Below are 12,861 nucleotides of genomic sequence, written 5' to 3'. Positions count from 1 at the left end.
TTTATTAATAGGAGCATAGAGTACAAGAACAAAGAGGTTATGCTGAACTTATATAAGACACTCATTAGACCTCAACTGGAGTACTGGGTAAAGTTCTGGGTGCCCCATTATAGGAAGGATGTGAACACATTAGAGAGAGTGCAGAAGAGGTATACAAGAATGATTCCAGGGATGAGAAACTTCAGCTATGAGAATAGATTGAAGAGGTTGGGACTGTTCTCCTTGGAGAGAAGGCAACTAAGAGGAAATTTGATAGAGATGTTCAAAAAAATGAGGGGGCTGGACAGTGCAGATAGAGAGAAACTGGTCCCGCTCGTAAAAGGATCAAGGACGAGAGGGCACAAATTTAAAGTGATTTACAAAAGAAGCAAATGTGACATGAGAAAAAACTTTTTCACAGAGTGAGTGGTTCGGGTCTGGAATGCACTGCCTGGAAGTGTGGTGGAGGCAGGTTCATTCGAGGCATTCAAGAGGGCATTGGGTGATTATTTGAATAGGAACAATGTGCAGGGATACAGGGAAAACACAGGGCAATGGCACTAGGTCATAATGCTCATTCAGAGAGCTGGTGCAGACACGATGGGCCAAATGGCCTCCTTCTGTGCCGTTAAAATTCTTTGATTCTAACTGACTTATAATTAATCCTTTCCTCCATTCTTAGACTACTTGCTGCCCAAAAAAAAGTTTTCGTTATGCTCCTTTTGGTTTTTTGAAAATCACTTTACATCTGTGTCCTCTGGTTCTCGACCCTATCACCAATGGGAAAGGTTTCTCCTTATCTACTCTGTCTAGACCCCTCATAATTTTTAGCACCTCAATCAAATCTCTTCTCAACTTTCCCTTTTCCAAGGAGGACTCCAGCTTCTCCAATCTATCCACGTAACTGAAGGCCCTCATCCTTAGAACCATTCTTACAAATCTTTTCCTGCAACCTCTCTTAAGCCTGCAATACCTTCCTGAAGTGATGTGCTCAGGACTGAACACAATACTCCAGTTGAGGCTAAACCAGTGTTTTATAAAGTTTAAACATAACTTCCCTGCATTTGTACTCTTTTATGAAGCCATATGCCTTTTTAACCACTTTCTCAACCTAGTTTGTCTGCCATATTTAGGCAGGCTTTAAAAAAAAGTGAGCTTGTTCAATTTGGGAACCAAAACAGATCAGCTGATTTGCTAGTTGCTGCCACTGCTGTTAAAAAAAGCGAAGAGACTGCTTCTAAAATAAAACACCAAGGATCACAGCTCAGCAAATCAGATTATCTGTGCTCCCATACCAGCTTCAGTTCAAAGATCCCATTGCACTTGTCTCACTACTCCAGCTTTGGCTGCTGCTGACTTTCACACACCTCAGCTTTGAGCCACCTTGGCAACCCCTTCCTAAACTTGAGCCTCAGTTGTCAACTCCATCATGAGATCCCAGGTGTTGGTCCCACTCTCAGCATCCATTCAAGCCCGGTCCCAAATTTCTTTCATCTGCTTGTCTCTGTATGGATCCACTGCAGTAACACCAGGAGGACCATCTAAGCTCTGGGTGCAAAATCATGTTCATCAATCCCCCTCAGGCCAAACTCTGTCATTCTTGGTACCACCCGACCTGAGTTAAGATCACCCCAATTTTTCTTAACTGTGTACTGAGGTACCTCCAAAACTACTCCCCCCTGTTGGGCCCAGGCTGAAATTGCTGCTCTTTATCAATGTACAATTTGGTGCTCATCTTGCAGCATGCCTTCGTTTTGAAAAATAGGTAAGGTACAAATTCAGCAAATTAGAAGAACATTTGCAACATACACAGACATACAAACATAAGTGAGAGAAAATGGAAGTGAAACCTTACACAAAGAGTAAGACAGGGGTGTGAGCGCCAGGGGGTGCGAGCACGAGATGGAGAGCCACAGCGAGATGGAGAGCAACAATCAGACGGCGAGACAGACAGAGTAATGCACACACCAGGCACAGGAAGCAGGTGAAAAAAGCTGTTACACAGAAATTGTTTGTCTCTGAGCAATGACACAAGACATCACCTAGTATGTTATTGAACAAGAGACAAATACATCTCCCAAGACATTGCTAATAACCTTTAATTGATTAGTCGAGGGTCTGGTTCGCAGTTTCCACTAATCATAGTTCTGCTCAGAAATTTTGAAACAGTATCTATTCGTTCACCTTCTCCTGCTACTGCCTCTCGCTAACTTCCTGCCACCATCATTCGAGACCTGAGACCTTTCAGCTGCAGTTGCCACTCAAATCTTAAACATAATATTACCAATCCTAAACTAGTAGTCATCATGGCTGCTTTCGGCTTTGCATTCTCATTGGTTTTTAATCGGTGCAGTAGTGACCAAACATCAACCCATAAATTACACAAATACAATAAATTGTGGATATAATTAAGTTGATATTATGAAGAGGTTTTCTCAGCAAATCACTTGGTAATGATAACATGTAGTGAGGCACACAGACTAGAAGATTCCAGATTTCTGGATGCTGAGTTGGTTGATCTTAGCCTAGGCAGCAATTGGACAGTGAGGATCTTTGCTCTTAAATCACTATCCAGTGATTCTTCTGGAAAGCATGGTGGGTGAGGTGGTGATCAACCACAACTGCAATGTTCCTAAATGTGACTGATTAGCCTGCCAACCCTCACTGATGGAGAATGGCAACTTAAAGATTGCACTGAAGAGTGCCAGTTCACCATACTTCAACCAGGGGTCAATACCTTTGAGAGAGAAAGGGGGGAAACAGCTAAGAACCTTTCATGAATCATGAAGGTTTAGCATTAGAAACAAACATTTACATGAAATAGAGAAGGTATGCATGTTTTGCAAAACAGTAGTGTATCAGAAATCAAAGATATTTATTTTTATCATCCATTTGCAGAAACAGAAGCAAATTACACAATCCTTAAAAACCTTCCAACACTGAGGTCATTGTAACAGTCACTCTGGGCAGAAGTTTCCTGGGCAAGGTCATTTTAAACATTGTAATTAGAGTAGGCAGATTCACCGATGAAAGTAAATACAGTAAATGGTTGAAAAGTAGAGAAAAGATACATTGACAAGAGGTGATCAGATGATGTCAATTGTCCATGTACATAGGTAATTAAAATGTTGTGGACCTTTATTCTTGTATTTCAATACAATAAAGATGCAGGAAGTAGGAGAACATATAGGATGGCATACATGGAGTTTTAGAGGAACAGATTCATTAGAAGCAACAACCATAATGGTGCAGAAAATAATCAAAGATTGGCTATTATTTCTGGAGAACTAGAACAGGAGGTAGTAGAAGTTATACTACATCTATACAAAGCCTTGGTTAGACCAGGTTTGGAGTACTATGAACAATTCTGGGCACCACACCTCTGGAAAGGTATACTTGCCATAAAGAGAATGTAGCACAGATATACCAGAATGATACCTGGACTCCAAGGGTTAAGTTATGAGGAGAGTTTACACAAACTAACAGTGTATTTCCTGGAATTTAGATGGCTAATGGGTGTTCTGATCAAATTTTACAAATCATTATGGGGAGCTGATAGAAAAAATGATCTGTCTACCCTATTTCTGTTGATTGATGAGTTAAGATGTTTTAGGAGTGAAGTTAGGAATCACTTTGCATGGAAACAGTGATAGAAATTTGGAACACTCTTCCACAAATGGCAGCTGATGATAGGTCAATTGTTAATTTTAAACCAGAGATTTATAGAATTTTGCTAACCAAAAGCATTAGAGGATATGGGCCAAAGGTGGGTATATAAAGTAAGATCACAGATTAGCCATGAACTCATTGAATGACAAAACAAGCTTGAGGTGGTAATTGGTCTACTCCTGTTCCTTTGTTCCCTATTTCACTAACTTGGCTTTTGAAGCCTATAGAATAGAATAAAGGTAAAACTGAGGGACATTAGGAGTTTCAATTCCAAGGACATAAGCTAATAATAAGCTACAGTAGGGATGGTGCAATAAATTTGTATTTCAATACAATAAAGATACAGGAAGTAGGAGAACATATAGGATGACATACATGGAGTTTAAAGAGGAACAGATTCATTAGAGCAACAACCATAATTGATAAAATTGGGGGGAAAAAGACAGTAATACTGTACAGACAGTAGACTGTGGGAATTGTCAGTGGCTAGAATTGAGCAATAGGCAGCACGTCAGACAATTCATTGCTTGTATCTTGCTCATAAGCATAAGATACTACAAGAGTCTCCCCAAATGTAGAAGTAGCATTCAAAATCTGGGTCAAAGAGCTTAAGGGCAGAATTCTCCCCTCGTCAGGTGGGTGCGGTGGGTGGGCCCGGGAGCGGCCGCACAACAGTCCACTGCCTGCGATCAGGCCCTGACCGCGATTCCATGTTGGCTAGCCATTAATTGGTGAAAGCTCCCCGAAGGCACAGAGCTGCCTCAGGGAGTTGAAGATTTTTAACATGAAAAATGAAGAATGGAAAAGTAAGGGAAACATGTCACATGAGCAGAGACATTAAAAATGTTTTTAAAAGTTTAAATTTTTTTTAAAAATACTGGCTGAAACCTCAACCTGCCCGTGGATGAGGTTTCGCAAAAAATGCAAAGGCCGCTTGGCCTATTCGCCTGCCCACAAGCCAAATGGCTGGACAGCCAGTGAAAAATTCCATTTAATTAATTGATTAAGGGCCTTAATAGGCCTCTTAGTTGTCGGCGGGCGCACTGCCACCTCTTGCATACACCCACTGAGCAAAATATCACGAGAGTGTATGATGACACCGGGCGTCACGCACTATTTTACTCCTGTTCGGGTCAGGCGCATGTCAGCCCGATGAGGGAAAAATTCTGCTCCAGGAAATAATAAGGTTTAAAAGAAAATGTTGAAAAAGAAAACCAATCTTCAGGAGGCAGCTTTAACACCAGAGAGATCTGGAAGAATGACTTGTGATTACAACAGACTAAATGCAAAAAATTACAATAGATAAACGAAGAAAGAACTGTCAGGGGTAATTGTTTGAGTCATTGAAGGACATGGAGCATATCAAGAGCTGGAATTCAACCACTCTACAATGGGAAGAATGAAGGCTATATACACTAACAGTTTCAAATATAAAGGAAGTTACCAATGCAGTGGAACCAAGATAGTAAATAGCACTGGTTAAAGGAAGGAACAATGAAGGAATGGAATGACAGAGGATTGGGCCCTCAAACCTATGAATTGATGAAAGAGTCAAAGGATGAACCATTAACCGCAGCACAGATAAAACTACTTGAGAGATTAATGTTGTGGACAAGTAGTTGGTCAAGAATAGTTTTTGCCAAAACAGGATAATTAAATAAAAACAGAAAGTGCTAGAAAAACTCAGCAGGTCTGGCAACATCTGTGAAGAAAGAAATAAGAGTTAATGTTTTGGTTCTGAAGATGTTATATTGGGCTCGAAATGTTAGCTGTTTCTCTCTCCACAGATGCTGCCAGACCTGCTGAGTTTTTCCAGCACTTCCTGGTTTTATTTCAGATCTCCAGAATCCGCAGTATTTTGCTTTTATACAAGATAATTAAACCCTGTCAACAGCATCAAGGTGGTCATTTGAAATAACCAGTTAAAATTGCCCAAAGATAGGGAAACACATCTACATGGGCAGGCAAAGTTCAATGCTTTTACTGGGTTTCCAGTCTAATAATTTATATTTGGGTTCAGTTTCTTCACAATCAACATAATTCATTCTGTTTGGACAAGTAATGATTTGCCCTGAGCTGTAAAATTTTGCAGCCAGTCATGCCAGGTATAAATTTATGAGAAATCTGTTAATTGATTGACATGTTTACATAAATGCACGTCTTGAATGTCTGGCATGTGTGAATGCAGTTTAGACACTAGACACTGTTTACTTGCTCATTTGCATCCTACGGGATGATCTTCAAGGTAATGGGGATGAAATCGGCTTTTGGCTTGACAGAACATGGACACGAATCAGCAGCCCTTTTGTGTCCCAACTGATTTTCTTTATCTCTGACTTTTGTAGTTGGAATTGCAGGGTTATACCAGCTCACCATGTTGAAAATACATCCCTTATCAAAATGAAAATCTAAAAAACGTGTCATGTTTCTATCACCAGTGAAAGTTTTAATTATGTAAAAATAATGTAACATTCTTATTTCCTTAATTACAGGAGGGCTAAACACTAACTGCAAAAATCTGGCTTTCTTGCGCCTTTATCAAAAATGATTGACAACTACAACTTCAAAAAAATTAAAAACAATCAAAAAAAGACCAGAAGCTTTTAGTGATTAGACACAACAGATCCCACCTTCCAAAATTTCATAGGGGCAACTTGTTTTCCTAGAATCAAAGATACAGCACAAAGGAGGTCATTTGACACATCATGCCTATGCCTGCTCTCAAAGAGCTACCCTGTCAGTTCCACTCTGCTATAGATGCTGCAGCTATTTGCCACTTTAAGTGTAAGTGCAACCCATTAATATAATAATTGTGTAAAAAGGGTAGTGCCAGGAAACCTTAAAAAAAGCATGCTTAACTAACATATTACAAAAACTCCCAAAGAAACTGAAGTCAAATACCCAGCACAAACAACTGAAGGTTAGTTTCAAGAAGTTCACCTGGTCTTCCCAGTTTTTAAACGGACTAGGGGAGCTTGTGAAATTCAGTGTGGGGTATGTTTCACACAAATTTTGCACTTAAATTAGGCCTATACTTGCCTGTAGCTTAGTCTCCTCTTGTTCCTCCAAACCCTCTCCCCACACCCCCATCATTCCATGTAAAATCAAGCACACTGAGATCCCATCAAGAAATAAGGTCTCACATGACTTTTTTTAAACTCTATTAACAGGCTCCTTTAACCGCAGGATTCACTTACACAGAAGCAGCGTTGCAAATTCTTTTTAAGAGGGAATTGACTATATTTCTAGACATGCAAACAAGAATCGGGTATAGAGATAATGGAACGAATTAATTCGTTTTTCACTGGCATGACTTAACCAAAACCAGCTAGAGATTGCACACTTAAATCAACTATTAATCATTATGTAAAAGACAAATAGTACATTTTAAACATCACAAAATTATTCCACATTGTGAAATTGTCAGTTTCCCATAGCCTGCAAAAGGTTGCAATTCTAAATCAGCCGAGCTTGTAGCTTCAGGCCCCACCCCAGAACTTCAGCACAAAAAGTTTATGTACACAGCTAGCACTGCATCAACAATGAAGCCATCTTTCAGATGAGACATCAGATCAATCCCCCTCCGCCCTTTCAGAAAATCTCAGAGCAGTATTCAAACAATAGAGGAATTTGCCTGATGTCCTGACCAATGCCTTCAAAATAGATAAAACTAGTCATTTATTTTGCTGCTGTTTGTGGGACATTGCCATGCTTAAATTGACTAACACTGGATACATGGATACATTACAAGTGACTACACTTCAAAAATAATCTATTGATTGCGAAGCACTCTGGGTGCTATAAATGCAAGTTTGTTGCAGTATCCTACGAACAGATAACATGAAAATACAGCTGATTATTATACATTTTTCTGGTGAGTTAGGAAAATCCCTTGCACATAATTTAAGCTTTGATGTTCACACATCTAAAACCTGAAGTTGGAAACTGGTAATATTATCATACTTTATCTGTTATGCCTTAACATTTATAAAATGACTTTTAACATCCATTTTAAGGTCATTTAGACTAGCACAAGGCATGCACTTCAGTAAAGACAAAAACAAGTGGGATCAGCTGTAAAATGCTTACTTATTTCCACCTAATAAATAACTGCTCTGGGATCCTTGGCCATACTCTAGCTGCAAATCCTGCGGGTTAAAAGAAAACAGACATGTTGCAAATATATGATTCACATCAATTACAATTACTGTAAACATAAAGCCACTTTACATAAAAGCTTCAATGCAATAAAATGGAAGAATAATTCAGTGTTAGACAGGATAGATTTGCAAGAAGTTTGATGAAGCAAAGAAACTATATGCAAGTCCCAAATTTTGCAGCTATTAGAATTTTCCAAACAACTCATTGGTAAATACAGGAAATTTGATTTTCTGTAATTTATATTAAAGTTAATATTTGGCACGTTGTTCTGATGAACTTCAAGAAGAAATCAACTATATACAATACAAGTTTAGTAGTGAATAAGGTAACTGAATCACAAGGTACAGAATCCTGCAACAATAGACGTGGCTTTCACCCTATAAGCGCACTTTCCCCATCAAGATTATTCACTCAGTAGCACTTAAATCTTAATCAACAACATGCTTTCATATGCCATTATTCTGCCCCTTTCAGCTCACCCAAGAGCGAAACTGGTTTGCTGCTGATTACTGTAGTATTTGCATATGCAATCAGTACATTAAAATCACATTATCTGGTCATTTATCTAAGTACTCTTTGCAAGACCTAACTGCCAGTCGGCTGGCTGCCATATTTATTACATTACAACAATGACTGCACTTCAAAGTACTTAATTGGCTCAGGTCACATGAAAGTCATTCTTTTAATGACACTGTGAGACTCGAGATCTAGTTTTCACATGCTGCACACCAGAGTCAAGACAAAGAGAGACTTGTATTTATTTATTGCTTCTCAGCCTTTTGGCTAAGATCAAGTGTAGTCGTGAAGTGATGGCTATAACCAGTCGAGCCCCATACCATGGGGTACGTAACACCGTCCAGGTGACAGTGAAAGGCAGCGAAGGAGGAGCACCCATGGGTCGGGCCTTCTTCATCAAGCGGATCCTGTTCAAGGCGTGTGGGTTTGAAGCAGAGGAGATCTATTCCCTGCAAGACTTCCCTAGCTCTGGATGTTTCGACGTGACTTTCAAGCGTGTGGCAGCTTGCGTCAAGTTCCTGAAGGTATTCGAGGTGAAGAGAGACCAGCTAGAGATGAAGATCCTGACGGTGGAGCCGCTCTTTGCTCTGCCGTTGCAACGGGACTGTGTAGTAACTGTGCATCTCTACAACCCCTACGTCCCTGTCGCCGAGGTGTTCACCTTCATCGCCAGGTACGTCGACAAGGTTGGGAGCTGCACTGAGGTTAGAGACGCCTTTGGGATTTGGACATGCAAACGCCAGGTTAAGGTCACGCTTGAGACCGATGGTAAGGGAGCCATCTTCCACCCTCCTTCCAGCTTCGCTATCGGGGGAAGCCGTGGCTACCTTGTCTACGCTGGGCAGCCCAAACTTTGTCGCTCATGCAGCAAGTCTGGTCATGTGGCGGCCAACTGCAGCGCCGCCCTCTGCAAGAACTGCAAACAGGAAGGGCACCAGACAAAGGACTGCAAACAGACTAAGTGCTGCAACCTGTGTGGCAAGGCAGGTCACCTCTACAGGAACTGCCCCAAACGCTGCCTCACTTATGCACAGGCAGCCAAAGCCAACGAGGGGGAAGTAGAAGAAATGCTTCGTGTCACTACTACCAAGGAACTTGCAACACTCCAACCACCATGGCCCCAGTGAGAACAACGGGGCAAAAGGAGGACACAGAGAGAGACAAGGTGGAGGAAAAGATTGAGGCAGCAGACAGCCAATCAACAGCACTGCCCCCTGAACCTCCCACTCCTCAGGAAAGCGAATCAATGGAGGAGGAGGAAGCAGTGGAAAAGCAGCAGGGGGAGTGGCAGACGGTGAAGAGAGCCAAAAGGAAGAAGGGGCTAAGAAGGGACCAAGCCACTTCCCAGGCAAGTGGCAAGAGGTGTCTCCCATCCGACACGGATGACAAGGGCAACTGCACTTCAGGCGATGAAGTGCAAGGGCGGCACCGACAGAAGAAGCGGCAAAGCTCTAGGGAGTTGGAGGACGAGACACCCAAGCTCCAGAACATTGGAGACAATGAGGAGACAAGCACACCCCAACTTTGCCCACAACCCAAAGAGGCCAGCGCACCCCAGCCCCAAGAATCTGGGAGCAGTGAGGCGCTCAGCGCACCCCAGCTCCGGGAAGCCGGGAGCAGCAATGCCCCAGTGGGGGAAAGGATTGGAGAAGCTCCTCCAACAGAGGGCATTTCAAATCCCGTTCTCTGCACGAACCCCCAGATGCCACCTGAGCAGAACATTAGGGTGGTTCAGGACAGTTTCCTCAGCCCATCCAAAGTGAGGCAATTTGTGAACACTATGGGTATGAAGGAGCAGACCAAAGGTCTGGGACTCTCAGAGGCAACAGGTTTGGTAAGAGACTAAATGCATTAAAATGGGCATAAAGATTGTATCCATAAACCTGCATAGCATTAAATCTACTACGCGATGTGTTGCGACCTTGGACTACCTTACCAAGGTCAAAGCTGCCCTGTTGTTTCTGCAGGAGTGTGCGATACCGCACCTCAGTTCCTACAGGCAATGGTAATGATGGTGGTCCCATGGGCCATCGATCTGGTCAGGAGGAAACGACTCTCGTTCCTCCGGCCTGGGTATTCTGCTGCGGGGAGGCAACTTCACCGTCTCCAAGGTTAAGGAGGTGGTGGGCGGGCGCCTCCTCATAGCAGACGTAATGAACAAGAACGCTCCACTCCGGTTAATTAACGTGTATGGCCCGTCACAAGGGGCCGAGCGGCTGGAGGTTTTTCAGCAGCTCCCACTGCTGCTGGCGTCCTCCAGGCCGGTCATTCTGGGCGGTGACTTCAACTGCATCATCGATGCGGCTGGACGATCCAGCAGGGCCAACAGCAGTTTGGACGCTACGTCCAGATCCCTGATGGAAACAGTAAAGGATGCCAAGCTGCACGACATCTTCAGCAACCCTGCAGACGGAGCACAGCATAGATACACCTGGTCGTGGCCAGACGGGTCCATCCGTTCCAGGATAGACTTCCTGTTTGTGTCCCGTGCGTTCGCAGTCAGATTCACCGACATCAAGCCGGTTTTTTCCTCTGACCACTGCCTCCTACTTGCTGACTGTCACTTAGAGGAAGACCAGAGGGTGGGCAGGGGGGCATGGAAGCTAAGCGTGCAACTGTTGACCCCAAAGAACATTGAGGAGCTCAAGAGGGATTACAAAGGTTGGAGAACTGTGAAACCCCTCTGAGTCCCTGGACACACTGGTGGGAAGCGATCAAGGGAAACATCAAGAGGTTTTTCATCATCAAAGGCACCCAGAAAGCTAGAAAGGAACAGAGGGAAATATCCCGACTCCAGTAAAACATGCAGAATCTGCTCCGGCTGCAGTCAATGGGGGTCGATGTCAAGGAGGAACTCCAAGAGGTGAAGAGCCAGCAAGCCTTGCTCTTTGTCTCGGAGGCCTCCAAGATCATCTTCCGGTCCAGAGTCCGATCCGTGGAGCAGGATGAGACATGCTCACGTTTCTTCTTCCAAATGGTACTCAGAGAGAGCTCTGTGATCAGCAGCCTGAAGGAAGAAGACGGCTCAGTAAAGTCATTGCAGTCCAACATTTTGAGGATCAGCAAATCCTTTTATGCCGGATTGTATGACATGAAGCCCACAGACAGCACGGCCTCCCAGTCCTTCCTGTCCTCTATCACGGAGGTCTTAGAAGACAGTACACGGGAGAGCCTGGACAAACTGCTAACTCCTGACGAACTGACTAAGGCCCTTGAGTCCTTCGAGAAGAGTAAAACTCCCGGAAGCGACGGCTTGCCGGCAGAGTTGCATTCGGCTCTGTGGGAATGGATGGGCCCAGACCTGCTAGAAGTGTACGAGAGTATGCTTCTGGCCGGTAGCATGTCAGAATCCACGAGGAAAGGCATCATCACCCTCATCTACAAGCAGAAGGGGGAAAGGGCGGAAATTAGAAATTGGCGACCCATTTCACTGCTGAATGTGGACTATAAGATTCTGTCCAAGGTCATCACCAATCGGGTCAAGTCCGCTCTGGAATTGGTGATCCACCCTGACCAGACCTGCACTGTGCCAGGCAGGAAGATCTCTGACAGCCTCGCGCTGCTCAGGGATACGATTGCCTATGTACAGGACAGGGGTATGGATACCTGCCTCATCAGCTTGGATCAGGAGAAGGCCTTTGACAGAATATCGCACACCTACATGGTGGATGTGCTCTCCAAAATGGGGTTTGGGGAGGGAATTCGCAATTGGATCCAACTGCTCTACACTAACATCAGTAGTGCAGTCTCAATCAATGGGTGGGAATCAGATAGCTTTCCTATTAAATCTGGAGTCAGGCAGGGCAGCCCTCTCTCCCCTGTCCTGTTTGTGTGTTGCATAGAAACCTTTGCTGGGTCCATCAGGAAGGATCCGGACATAAAAGAGGAGTGACAATCCCAGGCAGTGGAGGCACTCAGGTCAAAGCCTCCCTGTACATGGACGATGTCACCGACATCTGCTCGGATCCGCTGTCGGTGTGCAGACTGATCCACATCTGCGATCAGTTCAAACTGGCCTCGGGTGCCAAGGTAAATCGTGGGAAGAACGTGGCCATGTTCTTTGGGAACTGGGCTGACCGATCCTTTGTCCCCTTCACCGTCAGGGCTGATGGTCTGAAGGTGCTGGGGATATGGTTCGGAGGGACCGGGACATGCGTTTAACACTCGCTCCTTCCAGTTTCTATGGTGAAAAGGAAACTGGGCATGTGGGAGCGACGTTCCCTCTCCATTGCGGGTAAGAACCTGGTCATCAGGTGTGAGGCACTCTCGCTGTTGCTGTACGTGGCACAGGTCTGGCCCATTCCAAACTCCTGCGCGATGGCAATCACCCGAGCCATCTTTTGCTTTATCTGGAGGTCGAAAATGGATCATGTCCGCAGGGACGCGATGTACAAGCCTTTAGATAAAGGGGATAAAAGCGTGCCCAACATCGCCCTCATACTGATGGCCACCTTTGTGTGTGGCTGCATCAAGCTGTGTGTAGACCCTCGGTATGCAAACACCAAGTGACACTACATGCTGAGGTTCTACCTGTCC

At 44.0% G+C, this 12,861-nt stretch overlaps 1 protein-coding gene across 11 annotated transcripts in view; it reads right to left on the bottom strand.

Annotated features, from left to right (window-relative positions):
• map4k3a (mitogen-activated protein kinase kinase kinase kinase 3a) overlaps positions 1-12,861 on the bottom strand; it is a 279,053-nt gene that overhangs the window by 86,237 nt on the left and 179,955 nt on the right. For all 11 annotated transcript variants that reach the window (XM_078556672.1, XM_078556674.1, XM_078556676.1 and 8 more), the window contains one exon: positions 7,738-7,796. In XM_078556672.1, coding sequence (XP_078412798.1) covers positions 7,738-7,796 — 59 coding nt within the window. The remainder of the gene's footprint in view (positions 1-7,737; positions 7,797-12,861) is intronic.

Source organism: Cetorhinus maximus, chromosome 14 (genome assembly GCF_964194155.1).
Source record: "Cetorhinus maximus chromosome 14, sCetMax3.hap1.1, whole genome shotgun sequence".
Lineage (NCBI taxonomy): Eukaryota > Metazoa > Chordata > Chondrichthyes > Lamniformes > Cetorhinidae > Cetorhinus > Cetorhinus maximus.
The sequence above is the reverse complement of the archived record's forward strand: the minus strand, read 5'-3'. Positions and strand labels throughout refer to the sequence as shown.